Genomic DNA, 24774 nt, shown 5'->3' with positions numbered 1-24774 from the left:
TTTAAAGTACCCTCAAATGTTACTAAGAACTCTGAACTGAACCCAAAAGAGCTGTTTAGTTTCCCTGCTGACTCCACAACACTTCAAGCTGCTACGGTTTTGTGAATTTTTCAAGAATTTCAGGTGCTAAATGATACAACATCTGTCCTGATAGAATTTGTTCAATACTATAATCAGCAACCTCAAGAACACTCCACACAAGTGGGACTATACAAGAAAGGACTGAAAAGCAAACCATATACTATTTCCAGAAAGTATATTTCTGATGCATTGTGGCCCCAGATCTGAAGATCATGTGGTACATTCTTAGCCACTCACTGTCAGATCGCTATGTCCAGCAAAGAGGCCCCAAAACGGTCCATACCACCCCTCAATCCTTCTCAGTCTTTAACAGCACAGTGAGGCAAAAGCCGTGTGTGAATGTGTGACTTCACTCCAGAAACCCATGTCAAGGTGACAAGGGCAATCCCTACACAGTCCTTCTGTATTTCCCATGTCTGTCTCCAGCCCCAGTAAACAGTTATGCCTTCCTTCCAGTTCGCCAAGAACCTCAAATCATCCTTGACACCTCTCTTGCTCAACAGCTCACAGGTCAGAAAACATAGTTTGCTTTATTTTCAAAGATGTCCAAAATTCAACTGTTTCTTACCACCTCCAGTACTTCCATGCTGGTCCAAACCACCATCGGCTTCCCCTCAGGTCCCTGAGGGAGCTTCTCACTGCATCCCTGCCACACCCCTCACTGCCTGTCTCCACTCAGTAATCTTGCTAAACCTCAGACCAATTCACTCTACTGCTCAAAACTCCACGGTGGCCCTACAGCCTGCTCACACAGAGTAGTCCTCCAGGGCTGCCCAGATTGCTGCCACCACCCATACCTGGGTTAGTTCCTCACACTCACTCTGCTGTGCCCATGTCAACCTCTATGATGCTCCTTCACATGCCAGGGACAGTCCTATCTTGGGACCTTTCATTTTTAATCTGGCTCTGTCTACAGCACTCTTCTCCAAAGTAACATATGGCTGGTTCCTTTACCTCCTCAAGTCTTTGCCCAAAAGCCCCCTCTCCTTTGGGGCTCCCCCATCACTCCCAGAATTTGCAACCCCAAACTCCTAGCTATACTTACTCCTTTTCTGCTTTTTTAATTCTACAACACATTAACATCTACCAACTATTCATTTATACATTTTTGAATCTCTATCCTTCTGGTAAAATGTAAGCTCTGTGAGGGCAGAATTCTTGTCTTTTTTTTTCTTCCCTCATTTATTTATAGCACCTAGCAAAGACACTAGCCCAAGGTTGGTACTCAATAAATACCTGAGCAAAGAATGAATGAATGAATGAATGAATAAACAAATGAATATTTGGAGTCTGAGCTACATACTTCTGAACTCTGGGCCTTGATATGTTTACTCCCAGACATTCCTCAACAGACCACACACCATCTTCAGAGGCTGTAACAGGTTGTGTTGCAAAAGGAAGCAGCGGTCCTCACAGGGCTTCTGGAATCCTTCTGCCTAAACTTCACAATTTAGAAGGCGAGGCTATGCCAAGGTTCCAGGGTACAGAAAGCACCAGTCAGCCACTCAAGGGGGCTGATACTGGTGCTTTTCCATGTGTGGCCCTAGATCTAGTTTCAAGGGAGGGGGGCTTGGAGCTGTTCTGGGCAAAGGAGAGCACAGTGGTCTCCGTGTCAATATCTGCCTCTAACACCAACCGCACACCCTTGTCCAACACTGAGATTTCCTCCTTAGGAAAGCAGACACTCCCTCCAACAGAAGGATCACTGCAGAAAAGAAACCTTCTAGTGGAAACTCAGGAAGTAAGAGGAATGAACTGTATGTCCAAAGTTTCTTTTTCTTATTTTTAATTGAGATTAATTTGGGGTTAGGGTAAAATAGAAAAGGAAAGCTGATAGTAGTAGGCTTTTTGAGGATTTTACTTTTTACAAAGAAATTAAAAGCAACATGGGAAAGAAATATCTGATCACCAGCATTTTGACCAGTAGTAACATGAGCATTTTTTTTATAGGAGTTAGTGTGTGTGCACTTGTGTGTGAAAAGTAAGTGGAGAAGAAAACAACACTCTTTTTCAAAGTGAAGTTTTCCACCTGTTAAAATAGATCTATGGGGGCTGGAGATTTAGCTCAGCGGTTCCGCCGCCTGCTTTGCAGGCGCAAGGACCCGAGTTTGATCCCCGGTACCAAAAAAAAAAAAAAAAAATAGATCTATGGTCTCTGTTTTGTTGAATAAAGTCAAGTTATCACAATATTAGTCAGTGCAGTGACAAGAAACAGCACCATTGAAACTAGTGTTTCTCATTAAAGCACATCAGAATTTCCTAATTCTGTTTCAAATTCTGGAAATCACCTTGCAATATTTTCAAAAGAACTGATAAAACGAAAGTATAAATTTTAAGTAAAACTTGCTGTAAGTTCATATTTGCCCAAAAGTTAGATTATTCTTTCAAAGAAAATACTTGGCATGACAATAAAAATAGAAGAAAATTACATGATTCTAGACATGAGTTTAGACAGAAAAGTTTAGAAAGACATGAATTTCACACATTATCTACAATTTTTAGTACCATTTCTTATGCTAATGACTCTTTAGGAGGAAACACACTCAACCACCTGCAGGGATGGCACCCCTGATTGAGCAGCACTGTCTTCTCTTTATTTCATTTTTGCATAGTGTGCCTCCAAAAAGACTGTGCATCCCTTCAAATCAGAAGTTATCTTATTATTGCTCTTATAACCCCCAACAGTGAGAGGCTTAGACCCAGACACATAGTATGTGCTCAGTGAATACCAGCTGCTTAACTCTGTTCTCAGTGATTATTTAAAACTCTGGAAAAGGCTCTGAAATTGAGTACTGGCTGATGTTAAGATGCCCTGTGAAAAAGCAAACAACATACAGGGAAAGGAAAATGACAGGATGGATGTGTGCAAGTTTGCATGGTGTATCATAGTGAACCACATTTCATAAGTTTTAAGAAAAAACATTCTTTAAAAGTTAGCTTTGAAATAAGTATTTTGAGATGTGAATTCAGAGCTAAAATAAATTCTTACAGTTTTCATCCTGGGCAATGCATTGTAAGGGGATCCCAAAGAAAGACGTATAGCTGTCATTGTACCACACCAGAAGCTCGGTGCCCCTGGGGATATCTATACAGGCTCGGTAGAATATATTCGACCTATTCAAAACAAAAGAAAACCCAACTTAGTAACATGTAGGACTCATGTGCCCCCACCTCATTTTTATTGCCCTGAAAATGTTCTGCCCGGCTCCACCTAAGCAGTTCGTTTATAATAAATCTACATTTACCTTACTGTCCCCAGCAATCAATTAGAGCCTATAACTCTGTATGATAAACAATGTATAGTATATTTCTACAGTGTCCCTCTATAGAGGGTCCCTAAGGGACAGATATTTGGCCCAAGAGACAGCAGAAAGGAAGAGTTCATTTAAAAAAAAAAATTCCACCTTGCATTAATGAGAACATTTTCTCTCTTGGCAAACCGCAAAGACAGTGGTGCGCCAACCTCATATATAAATTAATACTATTAATTTCTTACTTGAAGGAAAAGCAGGAAGTGTATTCTGGCAACTACACTGGAACTTCCCAAATTTGTAGTAAAATGGAGCATCTTTGTGATACAAGGACTAAGAGAATAAAAATCTCCACTGCCATTTTTCTGCGGTTTGATACAGAAGAGAAAACCCTCTTATGTGAAATAGATGAAAATTCAATAAGTACAAGGGGAGCACTTTATGCTGGCTGAAAGATTACACTCTGAAATGATACAGGGAAAGTACCAAGAAATAAACATTTTTTAGAACAGCTTCAGCACCATAAAGAAAAATCTACAGATTAAAAAAAGAGAGAGAGAGGAGACTGAAACTGGTTTTCTCAATGAAGAATTGCTTCACATATTAGCCTCAAGTTTCAGATAAAAGTGTTTGGGGTTGGTGGGCCTTAAATTTCACCTTTCTGTAAGGAACTGGCTGTAGCAGGGCAATTTGTCCCTTGTATAACACTGCAGACACAAGGCAAATCCTTCTCCACATTTTTCATGGCAGTGAGATATGCACTTGTCAACATATTTTGTCACCACAAAGTGGCTCTTGGCAATAGGATCATAAAGATCAATAAAAAAGTGCAGATTCTCAATATTTTACTTGCAGCTGCAAAAATTTCATTTATCTTGTTATTTTCCTTACTTGCTGCCATTCTGTCTCACGAGGGCACTGCTAGCTAAGCAGAATGTTTTTCCCAACATTCTATGAATATCTGACAAAAACTCCAGCCGGTTGTCCAGCCCTTACCACCCTTCCTCCCTCCACATCTCTAAGGGCTGTGCATTTTATTAATTCTTTCCACTGCTACATAAAAAAAATTAAAATTGGAGCTGAGCTATAAATCACTGGCATCTCCTAACTTGAGAAAAATTGAGTCTACTTTGTACTTCACCCTTGTAACATTTCATCTCTCGGTTTGGCTTCCCCTAAGATAAACACTGCGCTGGGCAAATGAATGTGCTAAAACCAAATGACACTTTGCTGCTGAAAGAGCAGAACTGTTTTTGAGCAATGGGTGGTCTTCTGAGGGACGGGGTAGGCCGAAAGGGGGAAAAAATGTGTAAGTGTACACCGTGCCTTACAAGCGGGCAGAGCTTCCAAAACTCGCAGAAATCTCTGCATGTTGAAGCACATCAAAGGGATTTTTCCCTTTTCAGATAATATTTCCTTTGCTGACATGTATTTAGTATTGTGGTTGGATGACTCATAAAGATAGCTTCATGGCGTCCCAACGCAGTTGAAGCAGAACACATGCCAACAAACATTATTGTCAGCCTCAAAATAAAAACAAAACGTTCAGCTAAGGGTCAATCAATCAAGGGCGCTTTGAAGAAAATTCCATTTAGATATTACAAATCATAACAGAATGAATTTAAACCAGCTGACTCTCTGTGAAGAGGACATTCATGTACGATAAAAATTAGGCTGGCTCTTCAGGGTCCAACTTTTCTATTTTCTTACTTTTGGATATAGTCACTGGTGATGGATGCCAGTTTTTTAAATTGTGTTTTTGTAGTTCATTTTATAAAGATCTGAAGTAATCAAAAACAGATCAGCAGAGAGAGCTCGTAGTTTAAGCGCTGTCATGAGAGGGGAGTTGTAAAATCCACTTAATATTGACAGATAGGTAATGACTAACTCATTCCTCCCTTCCTCAAAGGGGTTTCTTGTCCCAAATTCATTACAGAACCAGCTACACTACATATTGCTGGCTGGACAAACACAATTCTTACTAGTTTTCTAGCTCAGAGTTTTGTAAAAATATCATGACAGTGAAGGTGAGTAAAGCCTGTATACAGCAATGTATCCAAATATTGTCTTGTACTATTGCATTTAAACCATTATTTAATGAACTAAAACTACATAGGAAACCAAGGCAATGAGTCAGATACTGCCCAAATATGTTGCTTTTGAATTGGAGACCTTTAAAGAACAAGCCAGATTTGTGTAGCCTTTAAGCTATAAGGGGAAGAAAGTTAAAAAAAAACTTGATTAAAAAAAAGGAAAATAAATAGCCATAGGCAGGACTCCAAGTTGCGGAGCACTGGGCCCTCTCTTTGATGTGTCTGTGGTTGCCTAATAAAGCTAAACAGTTGCTTCTGATTCTAAAGGGAACACGGCTGTTTATAACTGAGCTCATATATTTATACGGCACATGTTTTCGAGGGATTTTAAGAAAAGAAGGCTTAATGGTGGGGCTTTTTTCCTAGTTGATTTGTTTTGCCCTCTCTCTACTTCACCCTTCTTAAGCGCTAAGTGGAAACGTTTGGCCAGCAGGTGCACTTAAGAGGAGATGGTCTAAAGCATCCTGAGAATCCATCTTGCTTCTCAGCCCTCTGGGGGCCTCTCTACATGACTCACTCTGGGATAGGGGGATGGTGCCATCTTGCCTTTGTCACCGGCTGAATTTTGCCCATTTGGGAAAGTGGGGTAATTCTCTTTGCTTTGAAATCACCTCATTGTCTAAAACATAACTAGAATCATCAAAAGGCCAAACACAAATGCTCTGACACCTTTAGAGGGAGCAGGAGAGGTTGCCCTGGCTGTCATTGCTACTGAGCATAGTAGGTTTTAGAAGCGCAGTCCTGGGGTTTTCCATGCCTTTGTGTACATGAAACTGTCCTCCCAAGGGGATAACCTGAAGTGACTGAAAACAAAGGGCCTGAAATCCTGCTTGTCTGTGTGCACACATCTGCTGAGGGAGCCACCCCTAGCAGTGGGCTTGCAGGACTCGTTCAGGCTTTTATGGAAGTTCAAGCAATGGTGCAAAGATAACTTAGCTTGGGCACTGAGTGAACAGGCCACCTACTAGCACCTTCGTTTCTGAGTCATAAAATTACTGTCCTTGGAACTAAGGAGGTTTCAAGAAGCTAGCAAAAAAACATCCCTAGCAACCTGTGCAGAGTCTGCAGGATTTTTTTCAACCACTAGCAGCAAGCCTGAATTTCTATATGCAAGCCAAAGGGCTTCAGCTCTGTAAGTGGTAAATCAAGATATACTTTACCTGTACTGAACTACTGTTAGATTCTGTTCTCCGCAGTGCCTTGCACATCGGATATACCTCATCCAGCTCGACTTACTAGGTTCCCCACCATCAATAAAGTGCTGTAGTGTCCCATCTTGATCATATATCTAGAGAAGAGGTCAGAAGGTCAAGTAGTTAGAACGAATCATCAGCAATCATTTTCCCTGCCTTCCTTGGTGTCTTTATGTGTCAGCTGCAGAAATTTATTGCCCTCAGGTTTGCTAGTGCTTATTGATGCTTGTAGAAACTCAACTGGAATAACAGAAAAATATTTTTGGTGATGCAAGTCGATCACGTTTTTCTTATCAAGCCAATCTTCCCTGTATTAAACATACTTGTGGTATTTCAAGGATGTGACCATGTTTCCCAAAGAATATTTAACCCATTTTGACAGGCCAGTCTTAAGTAATGAACTGCTGGATAAACAAAGCAAGCTGAAAGAAGAGGCTGCATGACATGGTTGAAACATCCACACAAAAGGCCTGTACTCTCAACATGTAACTGTTCAAAGGCCTTCAGGAGGCTGTCATCGTCTGTCCAACAAGCTAGGTGATCCTAGCAGAAGGCAATTGGAGAGTTAGGGAGCTGTTAAGAACTAGTAAAAGAGAAGGTGGTTTGGATGAAAGAGGTGGACTCACACCTCAGAGTAGATATAGGACTTCAGCTCTCAGGACCTGAAACTATTAGGAGAAGGGCATGTACCAGGCCCAGGGTTCAATCTAGAGAAGGGGCGGGGGAGGGGATGGGGAGGGGGGAACGCATAAAGGGAAAAAAACAAAATAGCATTTCTATGGATTTTAAATTTTTTCAGTGAGGTTGCCCTCACAATTATTGCCTTAGATCCACTCAGGCAGGTCTTCTTTCATTATAGCATTTTATAAAATAAAATCCATTTCAAGCCAAGCAAAAAGTGTAGAAAAAAAAGTCTTTTGCACAGCAACTACCTAGCCTGGCACCCATAGCAGGACAACAGCTCCCCTTCCAGAAACCACTTCCCACCACGGCAACATGGACCCCATGATCAAGAGGAACAGGAGGTGAGGTGTGCAAACTCAAAGCAATTCTAGGACCCTCCAAGATGCACGGGCCCGTTAAAGAGTTTCTTAAGGGTGAAGTTATCAGAGGGGCCATGATAGAACTAAGCATTTTCTTATTTTCTTTCCTTTTTTTCTGGTATTGGAGATTGAACCCAGGGCTACATCTGCAGCCCCTTTTATTTTTATTTTGAGTTAGGTTGCCCAGGGTAGCCTGTAACTTGAGATCCTCCTGCCTTGCCTCCCACACAGCTGGGATTACAGGTGTATGCCACTACCCTGGCAAACTAAACATCTTCAAATAAAATCAGCAGTGGGATGGATCCTTCTAGTAGCCAAAGAAGTGTTCCCCAGAGTACCTTGAGAAATCATGTCTCTTACTTTTGCTATTAAGTTTTCTCACTTTTCCTTTCCAAACAAACACACAAAATAAACCTTACTAAGAAACTCACTGGTTACATCTAGGCTGGGGGCATTCATATTAATTTAATTTGATACTCCTTTGCTGGAGGACCTCAGGATCTAGGGGTGGCAGCCTCTTTTTTCTGTCACTAGTCATGGTAAGGCAGCTGAATTTTTTTTACTTTTCTTGAATTCATTCCTCTCTACTCCCAACCATTCCACTAACCCCCACAAATAGAAAACAAACATTAATCTAATAAAAACAATCATTTGAGAAGTTATGACCTTGTAAACACACAAGAGTGATCACAGCTGATAATCAATTTAGCCTGAGCAGAACGAAGAGATTCCTGGATTACATTATAGCAAAGGCTAATGACTTCTTTAAATTCCTAGTTGGGGATAATGACAGAGAGTGGAAACATTTCATGTGGCGGACACATCTGCTACATGAGAAAACTAATGACAGACATTTTATTTAGGGAAGATTAAACTAGTTGTTTTTGCTGTTGTGTCCTTTAACATTTTTGTTTTTTCGGAAGTCAGTTAAGATTCAAAATCTTAACTCTGAGCCTGCTGTTGACAGCTAGTGCGACATGAACAAAGACCTTCGGTTTCCCTTAACAACATCATTAATGGAATAAAAAATCTTGATGATGGAGGCCCCTGTCCTATCCCTGCCCCACAAACTTTCAGTAAGGCTTAATGGAGAAAATCATTGAAATGAATAATCTTGAAAACTGCGAGAGAAATCCCCCGTCATGCTTTTAGCCAGCAGCCTCAACAGCAAGTGGAGCTGTAGCAGATACAGGCAGAGGGGCTGTCTCAAGTGTGAGCTCTCCTGAAAGCCATGCACTAACCAGTCCATCTTGAAAATGAGAGTAAACGTATTTCTGCTACACTTTTGTTTCAGCAATAATCTTATCTAAGCATACTGTGACTACAAACAAGCCCACTATTTTTGCCTGTCTGATGTAAACTGCTACTTGAAGAAAAGGTAGATGGCTATTTGTTGGGAAATAGCATACAATGCAGTGTATGATATGAGGGGGCCTCCCAGACTTCAGCTTATACTGATGTTACAATGTTCATGTGAAACAGTGACAAAAATCCCATGCACCTCCTCAGATCTCATGACTGCATCCCTGCAGTTGAAGGCAGTCACACTTGATACTGTATCCTCTCTGACAGAGCCCTCCTCACCTAGCCACCACCAAACTCAACTTCATCTTCTCCTAAACCCTTCTCAAGTTCATACATCTCTCCCTCTCCCTTTAATATCCTATCCCAAAGCACTTCCTTTCTCACCTGAAGTGTGGCAAGAATCTCTTAACTGACCTTCCTGCAGGCTCTGCTCCTCCCCACAACACGTCCTCTAAAATCTATTTCACCCAACCCCTTCCCATACAAACTTCACAAATGTTATAAATGCCAGATTGTAGCAACATATATTTACAGCATGTGAAATTTTCACAAGGGTGCACATCACAATAATATGACCAGCACCTCCTAACCACAGCTATTTAGGGAAGCCAAAGCACATTGCCCTTGCATTTGGTTCATGACAGTTCTCAGCTCTTTCTGGTCTATGCTGTTAAGAATCAACATTTAAAGTCAGTATTTCTCATCAGATCAAAACTGGGACAAGAAATTTTGATGCCTATTTCTGTTCATTCCTCTAATGTAATAAAAGAAAAAAAAAGATACCTGAATGTGAGTGCTAAACAGAAACTTAAAGCTCTAAACATTAATGTGGGTCCTATTGTTATTCTCCATCATTAGCTTTGTTACCACTTAAAAACTCATTTTTAAAAAATCTTATTGGAACTGGATGACCAGATAGGGGGTGATGCTCTTCCAGGTAGGAGAAAAGTGACCACAAATGGGGAGCTGTTTCAAGAGCAGCAGCAACAATTTCAAGTTCAAGAAGGTATTCTTGAAGATTACATTAGCATCTATGTGACACTAAAATGAAATTTTAAATTAGATGCTTGATAGGTCCAAAAATCTTAAGGAATTTAAGGAGATGAACTAATGCCAAGGCCAAGAGTTTTTTGTTTTTATTGCCTTTCAAAGGCTTTAAAGTAAGCAGAAAAAGAAAAAAGTTGTCCACAAAGTTTTTAGACAACCCTCTTCACACCTTTGAAAAGGTCAAAATTTTTATCCAAGTAGTGAGAATGAAGGCAAGAGCATTGAATTTAGAATAAGGAAAATATTAATTCTGAAAGAATAGCTGAACATAGCAAGTTTTCCTGAAAATTGTGCCCTTTATTCTGAGTGAATATAAACAATAAAGTTATAATACTTGCTCTATGGTGCCAGCGCCTGCCTAGCAAGCTCAAAGTCCTGAGTTCGATCCCCAGTTCCGAAAAAAAAAAATTATTTGCTCTATTTTTTCTAAGAAAGTCAAAGGAAGGACTGTTAGAGGGAAGAGAATTACATGTGAGCGAACATACAGGACACTGGAGGGGGAGGGAAACGTTGCAACGGAAAACCTTCAAAACTGTAAAAAGTATATTTGGTGTATTTGTTTTAGAAAACTAGTTCCAGCACTTGTGTAGAAGAGTATAATATGGCACTACTGCCCTGGAGAACATGTTGACAATGTCTGCATAAATCTGATAATCATATATCCCATGGTTTCATCAATTTTACTTCTAGGAAATCACCCCAGTGAAACTGATACATGTGCTTCAGAGATGAGTTCAAAGACATTCACTCCAGCACTGTCTGTAACAGCAAACAGTAATAATGGAGGTACCCATCAACAGAATAAGAAGTTGTCTTATCCATTCAAAGACATTTTATAAAACATTTAAAATTAATGAACTAGACTTGTAGTTGCACTGAGTCAGTATGAATATTAAAAACGTAATGTTGGTTGAGAAAATCAAGTTGCAGATCACTGATACCATTTGTTAGGATTTCAAAAAGTGAAAAAACACTGTAAATAGTACACTCTACAGTATATTCTCTTGTAATATATATGATAAATACACAAGTAGTTATACAACAAAATCCTGCAAAGGCATGCTGGAAGAACTCCCAATAACTTCCTTAGAGTATCAGCCTTCAGAAACAAACAAAAAAATGGAGAGAGAACAAATAGAACTTACACTTTATCTGAAACGCCTAATTTCTTAAAAAATTTCTGACATAAATGTTGCAAAATGTTAACGGTATCTGCCCTTCCTGTGGCCTAGAAAAGACTGCATGCATGTTTATTCAGTTTGTGTGTGTGCATGCACATGTGTGTTTTCACACTAGGGATTGTACTCAGAGCTTCGCACATGCTAAGCACACATTCTACCACTGAGCTACATCTCCTGCCCTTCCTTTGTGCTTTTCTGATTATTTTTTTAATTGAAGAGAGAAAAATAAATGGGAATCTTGCATGATACCACTACAATAAATGAAAAGAAAAGCTATCCCTTTATTTCTTTGTAAACCCTTTAAATAGTTAAAAGGGATTACCTCTAGAGTTTTTGCATTCCTTGTTAGGAAGCTGTTACTCAAGGTAAAAGCCTTACCTGTGTTATCCTTTGGGAAAATATTTGTAATATGTATTACTACATTATCAGCTTCTGATTTCTTTTGTGACTGCTGCTGCTATTTTAAAACTATTGCTTCTGGTCTGTACTTTCTCTTTTATCTCATATCAATGAGTGTAGCAAGATAAGTCAGAGAGCTAATTCTTACCTTTTTAAGGGAATTTTAACAGTTTTCAATCCAACAGTATCTGGGATACCACACATGTGGCTGAAATAGTGATCACACAGCTTTATAACTAAAACACCTCCATGAAAAAGGCATTGGATTGCATTCCTGAACATCAGGAAGTACCACTGTCTCCCATCATCCTATTTTCCTAAAACAAAGCTCTACTTTAAACGAGAAGAGCAAGAGCAAGACATGCAACAGTGATGTGAATTTTAACAGTTGCGTGTAAGTGGCTTATTCACAGCTTTATTATTTATGAATTCTGCCAGCTTACATTAATAATCACAGAAACAATGTGAGCCTAGAATTGATTTGAGCTCATTTTAACATTAACAGTAAGAAACCACCTTCCAATAGTATGAATTTTTATACATTATGTCTCTGAACAGTTTCTCTATTGCAATGTTTGCCAACAAGTAGTTCTCAGGCTATATTTAGGCAGTAGACCAACTTTGGGTTTATTTTCTCTTTTTTTTTGAAGTATTTAAATTTTTTTAAATTTTACTTATATTTCTAACCTTTTTTGAAAAACAAAAAGAAAGGTTTCCAATCTGTACTAACTCACTGAAGCTGGGATCAGGTGGCCCCCTTTAGACTAGGCATATGATTCTCCGGTTTTCCGTAGTCCCTATTGCTCCTGATAGTCTTCCATGCTACATACTTCACTAATTTACTTACCTGCTTGGCCTCATTAAGAATTTAAATTTGGAAAAATAGTTAGAAGGGATTACCTCTATCACTGAAAATTTATCTATTATAACTGGGAATATTTTCTTTTTAAAAAATTTTATTGGCACATGTATACAGTACATAATGATTATATTCCCGGGGGGTACACATACACATCATCATTCTGCTTTCATCCCCTTCTCCTCCCCTGCATCCCTCTTCTCCATATCTTAGTCCCCTCTCCTTTGCACAAGATCTAGCTCCCTACTTCCTATTATCTTTTATTTTGTTATTTATGCATACTTTGGATTTCTCATATGAGAGAAACCATGTGATATTTAAGCTTGTGTGTCTAATTTATTTCACTTAATATTATGGTCTCAAAATGTACCCTACAAATGACTCAAATCTATCCTTCTTTATGGCAGAGCAGTACTCCATTGTGTTTAAATATCATGTTTTCTTTATGGATTCATCTGTTAAAGGACATACAGACCCCTTCCAAAACTTAGCTATTATAAACATGGGTACACATGCATCACTGTGATATGATGTCTTTAACTCTTTGGGGAAGATACCTAGAAGGAGAATAGCTGAATCAAATGGAATTTATATGTTTAGTTTTTTGAGACCTCTCCATACTGATTTCCATAATGATTGTACTAGTTTACATAATTGGGAGCATTTTCAAAGCAAACTGTTTAATTCAATAGCCTAGCAACCCTGCACACATCCATCACTCCTGTGCAACCCAGAAGCCTTCATGTGACCCAAGATCTAAGCCTTCTGTCCTGAGCATTCCAATCATAGGGAGAAGAGAGACTTTTTCTTTTTTAACCAGCAAATACTTTCAAAGATCATTTTAGTGAAGGATTATTTTAATCCAAAGATATTTGAAATATAATTCCACTATAAAAGAGGGAAATTGTCCTGGTTAAAGAATAAGGGACCAGGAGAAGCACCCTATACCTCAATTCGCCCCACCACTGTTCTCTGAGACAGTGCCCAGGGCATCCCTAGAGGTACCACAGTGAACTTGGGACCCTGTGTGAAAAACTGCAGGCAGTACATTTTCTCCAGTAGAGAAGGCCTCTGTAAAGATTTAAGTCACCAATTCTTTTAAGAACTCTAAGTACCATGCCTAAATTTAGAGCCTAGGAAAATCAGATCTGGAAAGGAACTCAGAGATCATCTGTCCATCAGTTTATATGTAAGGAAATGAGGTCCCTAAAAGTCAGTGACTTAAGCGAAGTGGGACTACCAGTCGGTGACAGAACCAGCCTCCTATCCAGGCCTTCTCATAGGCCGTCCATCTTTCTGCCTCCTGTCTGGGAGAACGCAAAGGCCTTCCCCTGCCTCATTTAATTCTGTCAACACCCAGAAGACAGCCAAAGTCCTTAAAGAAGAAAAATTTGAACTATAACTCCAACATGAATTTGTTCATCCCAGAACCTGGGTCTCTGAATTGTGTCATGGCAAGAAGGAAGGTAGATGCAAAGGTCTGTAAAGGATTGGCCAATTTTGAGGGAGTGGGGAGATTTCAGACTCTGTTTCTTTGCTCCCAACCTTGGCATATTCCTTTCCCAAAGCCCCAGACTCTGGCTTTTGGCTGTGTTGAAACGCCAGCCTCCTTCAGTGTTCATCTAGCAGCTGAAGTGAAGAAGCATGCTTTATGCCCAAGCATCTAACACAGGGCCCAGCACATGAGAGGAACTGAAACATGCTGAAATTACTTAAACTGAATTCTCATAACAGTTCTACAGCTTCTTAAAGATCTTGAATGTTCCTGAAAGCTTGAGAAGAAATTACCATTACATGCAGTGAAACCAAGAAAAGAAAATAACATCCTCATTGAAGCCAGCCCCTTTCAATTCTATGAAATAGGAGGGTGAATTTCATGTGATAATTAAAAATGCAATAAACAATCACTACAGAAAGGGCCCAAATACATCACTGGGAGTTTTCCAGTTTGTACCTCTGAACCTAGCACTGTTTTTGTTTTATTAAATCTTTTCGCAGCACACGGAGGACCTAGGGAAGAACAGACAGAAAAGTGATTTCTAAGATCTCCTCTGCCTACAGTCCATTCAGAGCTTTTATGCAGCCTCATCTTTCTGTAATATCAGAAAAGTAGAGTTTAGTCAAGTGTATTTGTAATCTGAGACACAATTGAAAGCACATTGCTTGCCAAGATAGATAAAAATATTTTATTGTGAGATTCTTCTGTGTGTCCAAAAAACAATTTTTGACTGTTTCAACTGTGAAAAGTTAGTAATCAGAATACTTCTGGGGCCGGGGATTTAGCTCAGTGGTTCCACAAGCCCAAGGACCCGAGTTCAATCCCTGGTACCAAAAAAAAAAAAAAAAAACTTGTCAGAATACTTCTATTGGAAAATAGATTTTACTTTCAGTAGCACTGTTGTTAATGGAGACTTCTCGGGAATCATCAGTGAAAATATGCAATCTAAGTCACTCCAATAAGGGGTACATGGGGGAGGAGGGAGGGTGCAGAGCTAAGGGAATGCCTGTGGGTATCAGTTCCACTGTGTATGCATTGCAATTGTGGCCCCACTGTGAGTGATGATATGACTTCAGGACACCCTTTAAACTCTTGAGGAAGCTAAGATTCTTTAGGCCTTCTCTGAAAAACAAAATGGTGCTAGTAATGCTCCCTTCCTCAAAGGGCTGATATGAAAATCAAATGAACAAGTAGATGTAAAGGACTTTAAATGATGTTGGGCACTCAGGAATTGCACAAAAAATATTACTTATCCTTAAGCCAACATGATTACTAGATAAGAAATGTCACCCAAGGCAAAATTTACTACCTGCTGTGGACACTGCCACAATATATGTGTGGCATATGTAAACATTCTATTGCAAAGGTTACCAGACCATAAATTCATTGAGAGTAGCAATGCATTTTAATTATTTGTTTAAATTTAACCATGCACATCTCACACAGGGCTTTGTACACAAAAGTAAATCACCTTTTGTTGAAAGAAAAAGAGGGAAATAGAAGAAAAATGATTTAAGATGACATCAATGGGCTATAGAAGTAGAACAGGTGTTCATATCTTTACCTCCCAGATGATACAAGATAAAAATGCAGTTTGGATGTAAATACTGTCTAGAAAATATTAAAGAAGTATATTTTCAATTCTGTGTTTTTCCATTCCTAAATTTTATCAGTTTTAATTTGAACAGAAAGTCCCTTGTCAGCCAAAACCATACGCATGTAGCAGACCTTTAAGGACAGTCCTGGAGCACATTGAAAACTAACAGGTACCCTAACAATTTGATTCACAAACAGAAGCTTTTAGCAAAATTTTGCTTCCATTCACAAATTCCACATTGGGTAACAAACACAGCCATACCTATCTTCCCCACACAAACACAAACTTGGCCATTTCCCCAAAAATTGTAAAACAAATTAATTCATGAACCAAGGCACCACTGTATTTATCACAAATGTTTCAACTAATTCTGGCTTTGGGAGTCCAATATACCACATACTGAACAAGAAAAGTCATATAGCGTTTCTTGACCTCTGAAGCCAGTGACATTTTGAACAAAGAAAGCCCCAACATACAAGATCTCATCTCCACATGAACACTCAGCCTCTTCTAGCAGGTGAGCTGCTTGCACAATCCGAATGCCTGGGTGAGGAACAAGGGACAGGGTGGGCTGCAGCTTGAAGACTCAGATACACAAGAGTTTGCCACAGCCCCATCCTCCAGAGGAGACAGCAAGAGCCACACCAGGGTGGGCTCCTACACTTTGTTTTTAAACTTTCAAAACAAACTAAATCCAGACTTGAAAAGTGCAGTGACAAAGTAGTACAGGTTGAGCAACCTTAATCAAACATCCAAAATCTGAAATGCTCCAAATTTTGATAATTTTTGAGCATTATGACAGTCCTCAGAAGTTTCAAATTTCAGAGTACTCTGGATTTTGGATATTTGGATTCGGGACGCTCAACTAGTAAAGTCTTATGCAAATATTTCAAAACCCAAAAAACTCCAAAATCTGAAACACTTCTAGTCCTAGGCACTTCAGATAAGGGAACCTCAGCCTGTACTTTCAAAATGAGTAAAGGCATCTGCTTCCACTTTCACACAAAGGAAGAGCAGCAGCTGATTACCAGGTCACACATTTGTGTGGCATTTGAGTTTCTAAATACTTTCACAGGCTAATTTAATCCTTACAATTGACCCAGAAGGGAGGCTGGGATTCTGTTTTACAGATAAGAAATACTGGTCTGAGAAAGGTGAAACAACTTGCCAGCAGTCACACACTTGGTCATAGCCACCATGTTATTCCTTTTTAAAAAAATCACATCCCATTTGTCCTATCAGGGAGAAACAGAAGAGCTTTTTCTTTAAAAGCATTTAAAATTTTCCAAATGAGGGTCATAAAAATGTTCATAATGATTAATAATGTCATTTATCAAGCAAATTCCTATTTTCAGACCAAATGTCAATTTAGTGAAATTACTTAATCTGTTAGTAGAATTTACACAACCAGCAACCATGCAATGGATAAAGACATAAATCCCCAGTTCTATGTAAAGTCACTCTGCTTTCACTGGCAACGTGCCATAATGGCCAGGAACATCAAAAACAAGCAAAGCGTAAGTCTGAGGATGAAGATGCATGTTTTAAAAGCTTCTTCATTACAGCAAATAATGGCTAATGTGCCCATAGTATTTGTGTTCAGTTTTAAACTATTTTCTCAAACATGTAATACCATAGGTCTTTTCATGTGATAATTTCTCCTTCCTGCTGCCATTAGAATTAACTTATTTTGTTGCTCTAATAACGCTTTCCTCTCACTTTGTTTTGGGATATGTGGAATGTCTGGAATGACAAGATTGTAAAACAAGTCTTCAAAGGTCAAGTAATAAATGCCCCATAAAATAAATGAGTAATGATTATATACACTGTTGCTGTATTTTCAGTAATGCTGATATAAAGCTATATACTGTACTTTGTCAATTCACATTCATCAAGTTCCAGAAATATTAGAAAATCATTACAGGTTTATGTTGAGTTTGCAGATAATACTAACATATAAGTCAAGACTGAAATATGGTAATCAGAAAAACGTTGAAAAGTGTCAATACACTGTAAAACACCCATGGTGGTGCTAAGCCCACATCAGCCAGCCAGCCATGTGAGGAAATGGAAATGGGTGCTTTGGTCACACTGTGGGTCAGCGGCTGCCAAGTATGAGCTAACAGAGGAGAGCTGGCAGCTCTGAGGGTTACAACACAGAGCCTGCAGGCTCCTGCAAAGCGCTGGGCACTTGGTGAATCCCACTTATCTGCTTGGATGACAGCGGCCGTGGATGGGAAGCCTGCCATCCATCAATCCGAAGTCTTCTTCAGACACGCTGTCTGTCGATCAGAAGAGGACTTTGGGGAATCGGGCTTCCATTATCAGGGTTTTGTCTGTGATCTGAACAAGCCACTGAACCCTCCACTTTTCACTTGGCAGAGGCATCTCTGCTGGAGAAGGCCTGACAGTTCATCCATTTTGCTCCATCCTGGAGCCAGTACACGTCTGACATGAGACCCGCCCTCTTTGATGTTGTACTCTTTTGAGAGTGCCCTGCTGTGAAAAAAATTCTACCCATCCAAATTAAAGAGAAATATTTCTGCATCCAGCTGTTAGCTGTGACACATTTGCCATTTTTCAGGGCACTGGCTTGGTGCCATCCATAAGCTCCACTGCAAACCCACCCTTACCCTCCCTCCCATCACAGCGACAACATCCATGGTGCACAGCCATCTCCAGTGTCCCACAACACTCGGAAGGAAAACACCAGTAATTGTGCACTGCAGAGAACAACCTCAGAAATATCTGCATAGAGCAATTTCTATTCTTGTCTTCTTGGTTTTTAGTATCACCATTAAAATAGTTCACAAACATAAAATACTTTTATGTAAACCACCCATTTAAAAATTGCTTAAATTTATTTTTTAATTCAATTTTATCTAAAACATCTAACATGTCCTGAGCTAATATATTTACAAAGAAAATGAATTCATATCCTGTGAAGACTGTGTCCATATCTACAAAGTCCACATTTTAAAATGGTCATTCACTCATTCAGCAGAGAAAGCCCTGCCTAAATGAAGAAAAACTCTCAAGAAGCTTGAGTAAACAGTAAGATCTAAGTAATTAAGAAAACATGTATCTCCTTATATTTATTAAGTGCCATTTAGGGGTTTATAAAGATTGCTGCCATAAATTGTGGCTATTGTAAACAAAGGGCAGCTTTTGTCATTATCAAATTTCTCTTGTATCCCGAGATGCCTGAATAAAACACCCCAACTTCCAGCTTCCCTCCCATTCTGGCCTTGCTTTCTTCTCTTCTGTCTCTGTCTCTGTCGCTGTCTCTCTCATTTTCACTTTTGCTGAGATGGAAAGGGATCAGTGAACAAGATCTCAGCACTTGGCATCAGGTAATCCTTCCTTGGGACTGTGACTAGAAAGGTGAGTAACATCCTCTCTCAGAAATTTTTGATTTATTTATTCTAGTGGGAACAACATCGTATAGATCTTGATGAGAACTGTTACTAGTTTTACACTTCAGCATAATAATTACCGAAGAATATGACTTCTAAGAAGCAGCTTGGACCAAGCCTAGGTGCAAATGGCTACATTAGCAACCATATTAAATACCTACACAGTATGAAGTGGTGATGTGTATAAAGAGAATGCCCCTGAAGAATCGGAGATGTCCATATTTATGTAGATATGTACACACCACACCCTAGAGCTCATCCCCTTTTCTTAGTAAAAACTTTCTGAAGACACAGAATGTTTGTCCCAATGAAGTAATGGTTTCCTATGGTTTTACTTCTTTTTAGAGCAGTCTACTGCTTTATTTCTTTGCTGAAATGTGTCACTTTTTAAATTATTATGTTTTTCTAAGTCTACAACATTCTTTCCCTAACCACACCAATAAAGTATGATTGTCAGACATGCTTTATTAAGGGGAAAGTGACCATCTGCAGAGGACAGAAAACATATTTTCAGCTCTTAACTAACTTAGGAGATATTCCTTACATCGAGTTGGGGCACTACTGAGCCTGCACTTGATTCCCAATCTATATCATCCTGTTCTGGGTCAAAGGACAATAGCACACCCAACTTCAGGCTCCAGCCCTCAAGTGAATGAGAGTGAGAGAATGGACCTAACTCAGTTGTGGACCCAGGGAGAGTACCCCGAGGTTGCTGACATCCCAAGATGACTGGTTGAGAAAAAGCTTAATGAAATTCCAAGGTTGTCCTGCAGCAGGATGAGAAAAGACCTGGGAGTGGGACAGACTCCACTGTCTCTGAAGTATGTTTCTTGAAGAAACATTTGTACAGTTGCAGAGGACTAAACAAACACCTTTGTTTGCCATCAGTTTCTTCCCATCAAGATCCAGGAGGTGACATTCCAAAGACAGAAAGCAAGGACAGTAATCATGAGTCTCAACTTCAGACCTCTGATCTCCCAGATAGCATTCTTTCAACAAACATTTGGTAAACAGCCACTATGTCTCAGATGCTTTGCTGGGTGAAGGGCATTAAAAACATAAGACTCAAATTCCTGCCCTCAAGTAATTTACAGGACAATAGGAGAGATATGCATAAAATAAATCATGAAACATATATTCTTACACAAAATCTGTTAGTTTTCTCACCTAATCTTTGGGTATTTGTTGTCTAGAATGGGGTTCTTTATAGATGTGGAAAGGATAATCCATTATAATTTTGCAAAGAGGACTTCAGGACTTGAAGAAAGAGTCAAAGCTAGTTATTCAAACCTATTCTGAACTGTCAAGGTAGCATTAAACAATATTCAATTGAAATCTGCAAGATTATACCTTTGATGAAGACAAAGATAAAATCTGTCTTATTTGTCATAATATCCCAGGTGACTTACACAGCATACTTAGCATACTGCAGGGCCCAGTTTTCAGTAAATGTCTGTCAGCTGGTTGGTTGAATGAATGGGGGTGGAGGGATGGATGGACAGCCAGGTGAGTATAAATGAAAGGATAGGATGCTTTGTATATACCAAGGACTAGAGGCTGAACCATGTCTTTTTGCTCTCAGGGTAGGCCAGCAGAGCTACAGCAGAGGTGAATTTCCAACTAGGAGAATCTCAGGGATGCAATGCTGCTTTACAGTGTGCCCTAGCACACCCACTAAAATTAATGTGTCCTTTAAAAGACTGTCCAGCAGTCTTTGCAGAGTTGAGGCTGCTGCAAAGAATCTAGATGAGACCTCAGTTCACTGAGAAGTCAAAGACTGCTCAGAGCCTGACAGTAACTGCTTCTTTCCAAATGCAGGTTCCTCCTCCTGACTCAATCCTGAAACTTCCCCGTGCTGAGGGCTACTGTTACCACCACTCGTCTGTCCTCTCAGGGACTTTTCATCCCTCCATCATGTTTCCCTGCCTCTCTTCTGGGCCCAGTACTCCCTCACATGAGGATCTTCACAGGTGTCATACACCTACTTGTGAATATAGGTTACGGTGCTATTCTTGAAAGAAATACTTTCATGTGGAGTCTTATATCTGAGAGAAGCCTGAAAGGGAGCAACAAGCCTTTAAAGGAATGTGAAGGACCATGAGAAGGGCTGATGCTGTCCACCAGCAGAGGACAGATGTGCCCCTGGGCCTCTTCCTCCTGCACAGATGGTGCTTGGGTCCTTTGAGGGTCTGTAGGAAGGGTCTCAGTGCTGTGACAGCCCTGGGACAGGAGCTCAGAGTTCTGGAGAGGGTTAAACCCAGCCGCTCCTCTGAAGAGCTTTCCACAGCTCTCCATCGGTGTCAGCAGGGCCTTTCAGCCCCACTTTCATGAGGAGCCTCAAACTGAGACCTCTGAAGTCATATCCAAATGAAGTTATATATACAACCTCAGACACAGACCAACAGTTTTGAAAAGGAGGCGGCTTCACACAATCTAAATGTGGGTCCTACACCCGAACACACTGAGTGCAGTGAACCATGAATTAACATTTTTATAAATCCTGTAATTAACTTATGAATAGCTCGATTATATGTTTCTAGTGTTAACAGCATTAAGTTGCTAAAGGTAAACATTTAAAGTATACCACTATTTTTGTAATCCTGTTTTGGCATTTTTTCATTTTTCGATATATCAAGAACTTTAAAAAAATGCAAGTGTCCCAGGCCTCTAATGAGCCCTGGTTTGGGATTATTAATAAAGCTCCTTTCACACATTTGGAGCAGACAGCTGGCAGGTTGGGGAAACCGTGCTTTCTTACAGACAGCCCTGTGTTTCTGGAAAGACACTCAAGTCGACAAGGTGGGACCCCCTGGGAATCCCATCTTACCAAGAAATCCTTGAGCCTGAGCGTGTAAGACACAAGGTTTGCCAGTCCTTCACAGCTAGCAGAGGTTGTGACTAACATCAGATCACAAAGAAAATCATCCTCCTAATAATCACACTCCAATAAAATCAGTTTTCTAACTTTTAGATGTGATTTAGGGCTCCCTTCTGTCTACAGGAAACATCATGGGCTGTAGAGAAAGAATGGAATGGAATCTCTTACAGTTGGGGGGTCTATAAAGGAGTTTCAGGCAAGGCTGCAAATGCCTTGAAATCACAAGAAAATGGTAAATGTGCATATGAGTAATCCTCTGGGAAGGAAGTTCACAGTTTTTATTAGATTCCCAAAGCGGGTGTGTGCGTGCACACATACATACATTAAAGACCACTGTTACATCCCACACTTTCAAATAGAAGGACAACATTGAGTAGAGAAATGGAAACAAGACTATCAGTGGATGAGTTAGAATTTTGAGGGTGTTTTATATACTTTTAAGGATATTCTCTTCAAAGGGCAACAGATTTCTTTGGTCTCTGAAATATCTGATCTTTTTCTCACTTCCTCCTCTCCAGAGCCAGTGACCCTGGGTTTCCTAGGTTCCCTTTATGGTAGTTTCCTTTTGTATTTGACTGAAATTGTATTTTGACAATCTTTTTTTTTTTTTTGGTACTGGGGATCGAACTCTGGTCCTTGCGCTTGCAAGGCAGGCAGCAGAACCACTGGGCTAAATTCCCGGCAAAATTGTATTTTGATGTATTGCTTTTGCCTAAATCTTGCCCACATTTTCAGGACCACTAGAGATGCAAACTGGAATAGAGTCAGTTGGTTGGCTTATTGCACAGATATTTTTAGGTTAGAAATCCTGTGAGCAGGCCAGATTACACTGAGTGGCTCAGTATTTCTGCTTCATGAACATTTAGCGCTGCCCATTGCTGGATTTAGTGAGTCAATGGTTATTAATACACCAAAGCCTTCTCTTCCTGTTTCATCAACCCCTCTGGTGCCACTATTTTTTCCAACTAAAAAGAAAACATATAATCACATTGCATTAGCCCACCCAATAGAATCACTTGCTTTATAAACTCTAAAAGTTTGTTGTTCTTTAAAAAATAAATTAAGACACTGGTTATCTTCCTCTGGCTTATGGCCTTATATTTCATAGTATATTAGTTGGTAGATAACCAGATCAGAAACCTTGAGCTCCAATCTGACTCTGGCAGTACTAACTCTGGAGCTGAGGAAGTCACTGAGCCCTACTATCTTCCCATGTGAGACATGGACATCAAATTAGACAGCATCTGGATCTCTAGCCGAACCTCTGTGATTTCGTGAGTTGTGGCCATATAAATTCATCTTAAATGTAAGTATTTGACTGCTGAAACTCAGAAGAAAAGCTATAATGCAACAATTCCAAGTATATAATTTTTTTTTCCGTGAACAATAAGGGGGAGGTTAGAATAACATCATCACAGTAACATACTCTTTATTTGATCTGTACAAATGTAATTAAAATTTATACCTTCTGAGCTATAGAGTATAACTATCTCAAAAATAAATCCCTGAAAATTTAAGTTTAAAAAATTTCATCTAATTGAAAGTGAATTCATTCATGCAAACATGTCTCCTGTATACTTTAGATGAAAAGATTTCAATGAAAAGGAGGTATAGTATCACACATACTGTGTGAGTCAGAAAGTCTAGGTCTACTTCTTGAAATCAGTGATTGAAAGCTGTGTTGTTCTGGGCAAAACGTTTATCTGTAAGATGAGAAAGATGTTAATATCAACTTCAAAGGGTTTCTATGAGGATGGAGTGAGATAATCCTTGTAGGTGCTTAATACATAGTAAGTGCTCAATAAACACAATTACCACTGGTTTTTACTGATGAATTTTATTTTTTTATTTCCAAACAAATTTCCTTCAACTTCAATATTTCTTTAAAACTAGGTAAAACTAAGTACAAAAGAAAAGGACACAGAATTTTGGACCCTTGAGTGTTGTATGTGAGTAGAGTTGAAGAGTTGAGCAGAACAGGAAGTCCCAGCAGTGTGACCTTAGACAAGTTACTTTAATTTCTCCAAGCTCGTTTTCTTGTGTGTAAAAAGAGAATAATAACAATTCTGCAGGGCGTGCAATGATTAAGAGAAATACAGTGTGTAAAAGCTGAGAAGAGTGCCAGACACACAACTACAAAAGGAAACTCCTAGAAAAATAAGTTATTTTTCTGTAGTCCAATGTACCCATTACTGTAAGTTCTAAAAGTGCTTTTCACAAATCATAACAAATTCTGAAAAGCCTATGTACAATTTTTAATTGTGTAATGATTAAATATAGAAATGCGAAGATATTAAGTGATCTAAAGCATTGAGGCACATCCAACTAAAAATAATTGGATTTCCAAATCACCTCCAATTTATCTCACTGAATCACATCATATTTCTTTTAAGTTTAAAACAATATTTTAAAGAGGGGGAATAACATTATTTGTACATCCTCATAACAATCAGAGTTTGATCTATTTATTTTATAGGATAATTCTAAGCTTGGAATAAAATTATTATTCCAAATTATTATTATCAAAATTTATACCCAAGGAAAAAGAATCACAATAAGCTTCAGGAGATTTATATTTCTATTTAGTTTTTATAATCACCTTTGTAACAAGAATCAGAAGTCACTGTAAAAAATAATTGACCTCATTTTTTAAAAATGTTTTTGGCTGCAAATCTGAGGCTCAGGGTAGACATGTCTAATAAAAGAATGGACTCATAAACAATGTGTTAGAAACAATAGTATCTACAATTCTAATTTATTTAAGATTCAATAATTTGCCTTCTCTTGATAAGCCATTTAAAAACTCAAGTCTCAGCAAAAGTAAACATGAATACCAATTTTATGCAGCCTAAGAAAGACTGAATGCAGAGTCTTTCTCATTCATAATACCCATTTCCCAGACATTTGCTTTGCAACAATTTCATCAGAAAGTA

At 39.2% G+C, this 24774-nt stretch overlaps 1 protein-coding gene across 2 annotated transcripts in view; it reads right to left on the bottom strand.

Moving 5' to 3' along the window:
* Positions 1-24774, bottom strand: part of Prdm6 (PR/SET domain 6) — a 108041-nt gene that overhangs the window by 32278 nt on the left and 50989 nt on the right. For both annotated transcript variants that reach the window (XM_004854480.4, XM_087180518.1), the window contains 2 exons: positions 6586-6713; positions 3071-3195 (listed from right to left, as the gene is read on the bottom strand). In XM_004854480.4, the coding sequence (XP_004854537.2) occupies positions 3071-3195; positions 6586-6713 (253 nt within the window). The remainder of the gene's footprint in view (positions 1-3070; positions 3196-6585; positions 6714-24774) is intronic.

Source organism: Heterocephalus glaber, unplaced genomic scaffold (assembly GCF_053883595.1).
Source record: "Heterocephalus glaber isolate CG9 unplaced genomic scaffold, H.glaber_assembly_v1.0 deba00001463, whole genome shotgun sequence".
In the NCBI taxonomy this organism is placed as follows: domain Eukaryota; kingdom Metazoa; phylum Chordata; class Mammalia; order Rodentia; family Bathyergidae; genus Heterocephalus; species Heterocephalus glaber.
This window is presented reverse-complemented; position numbering and strand designations above follow the sequence as displayed.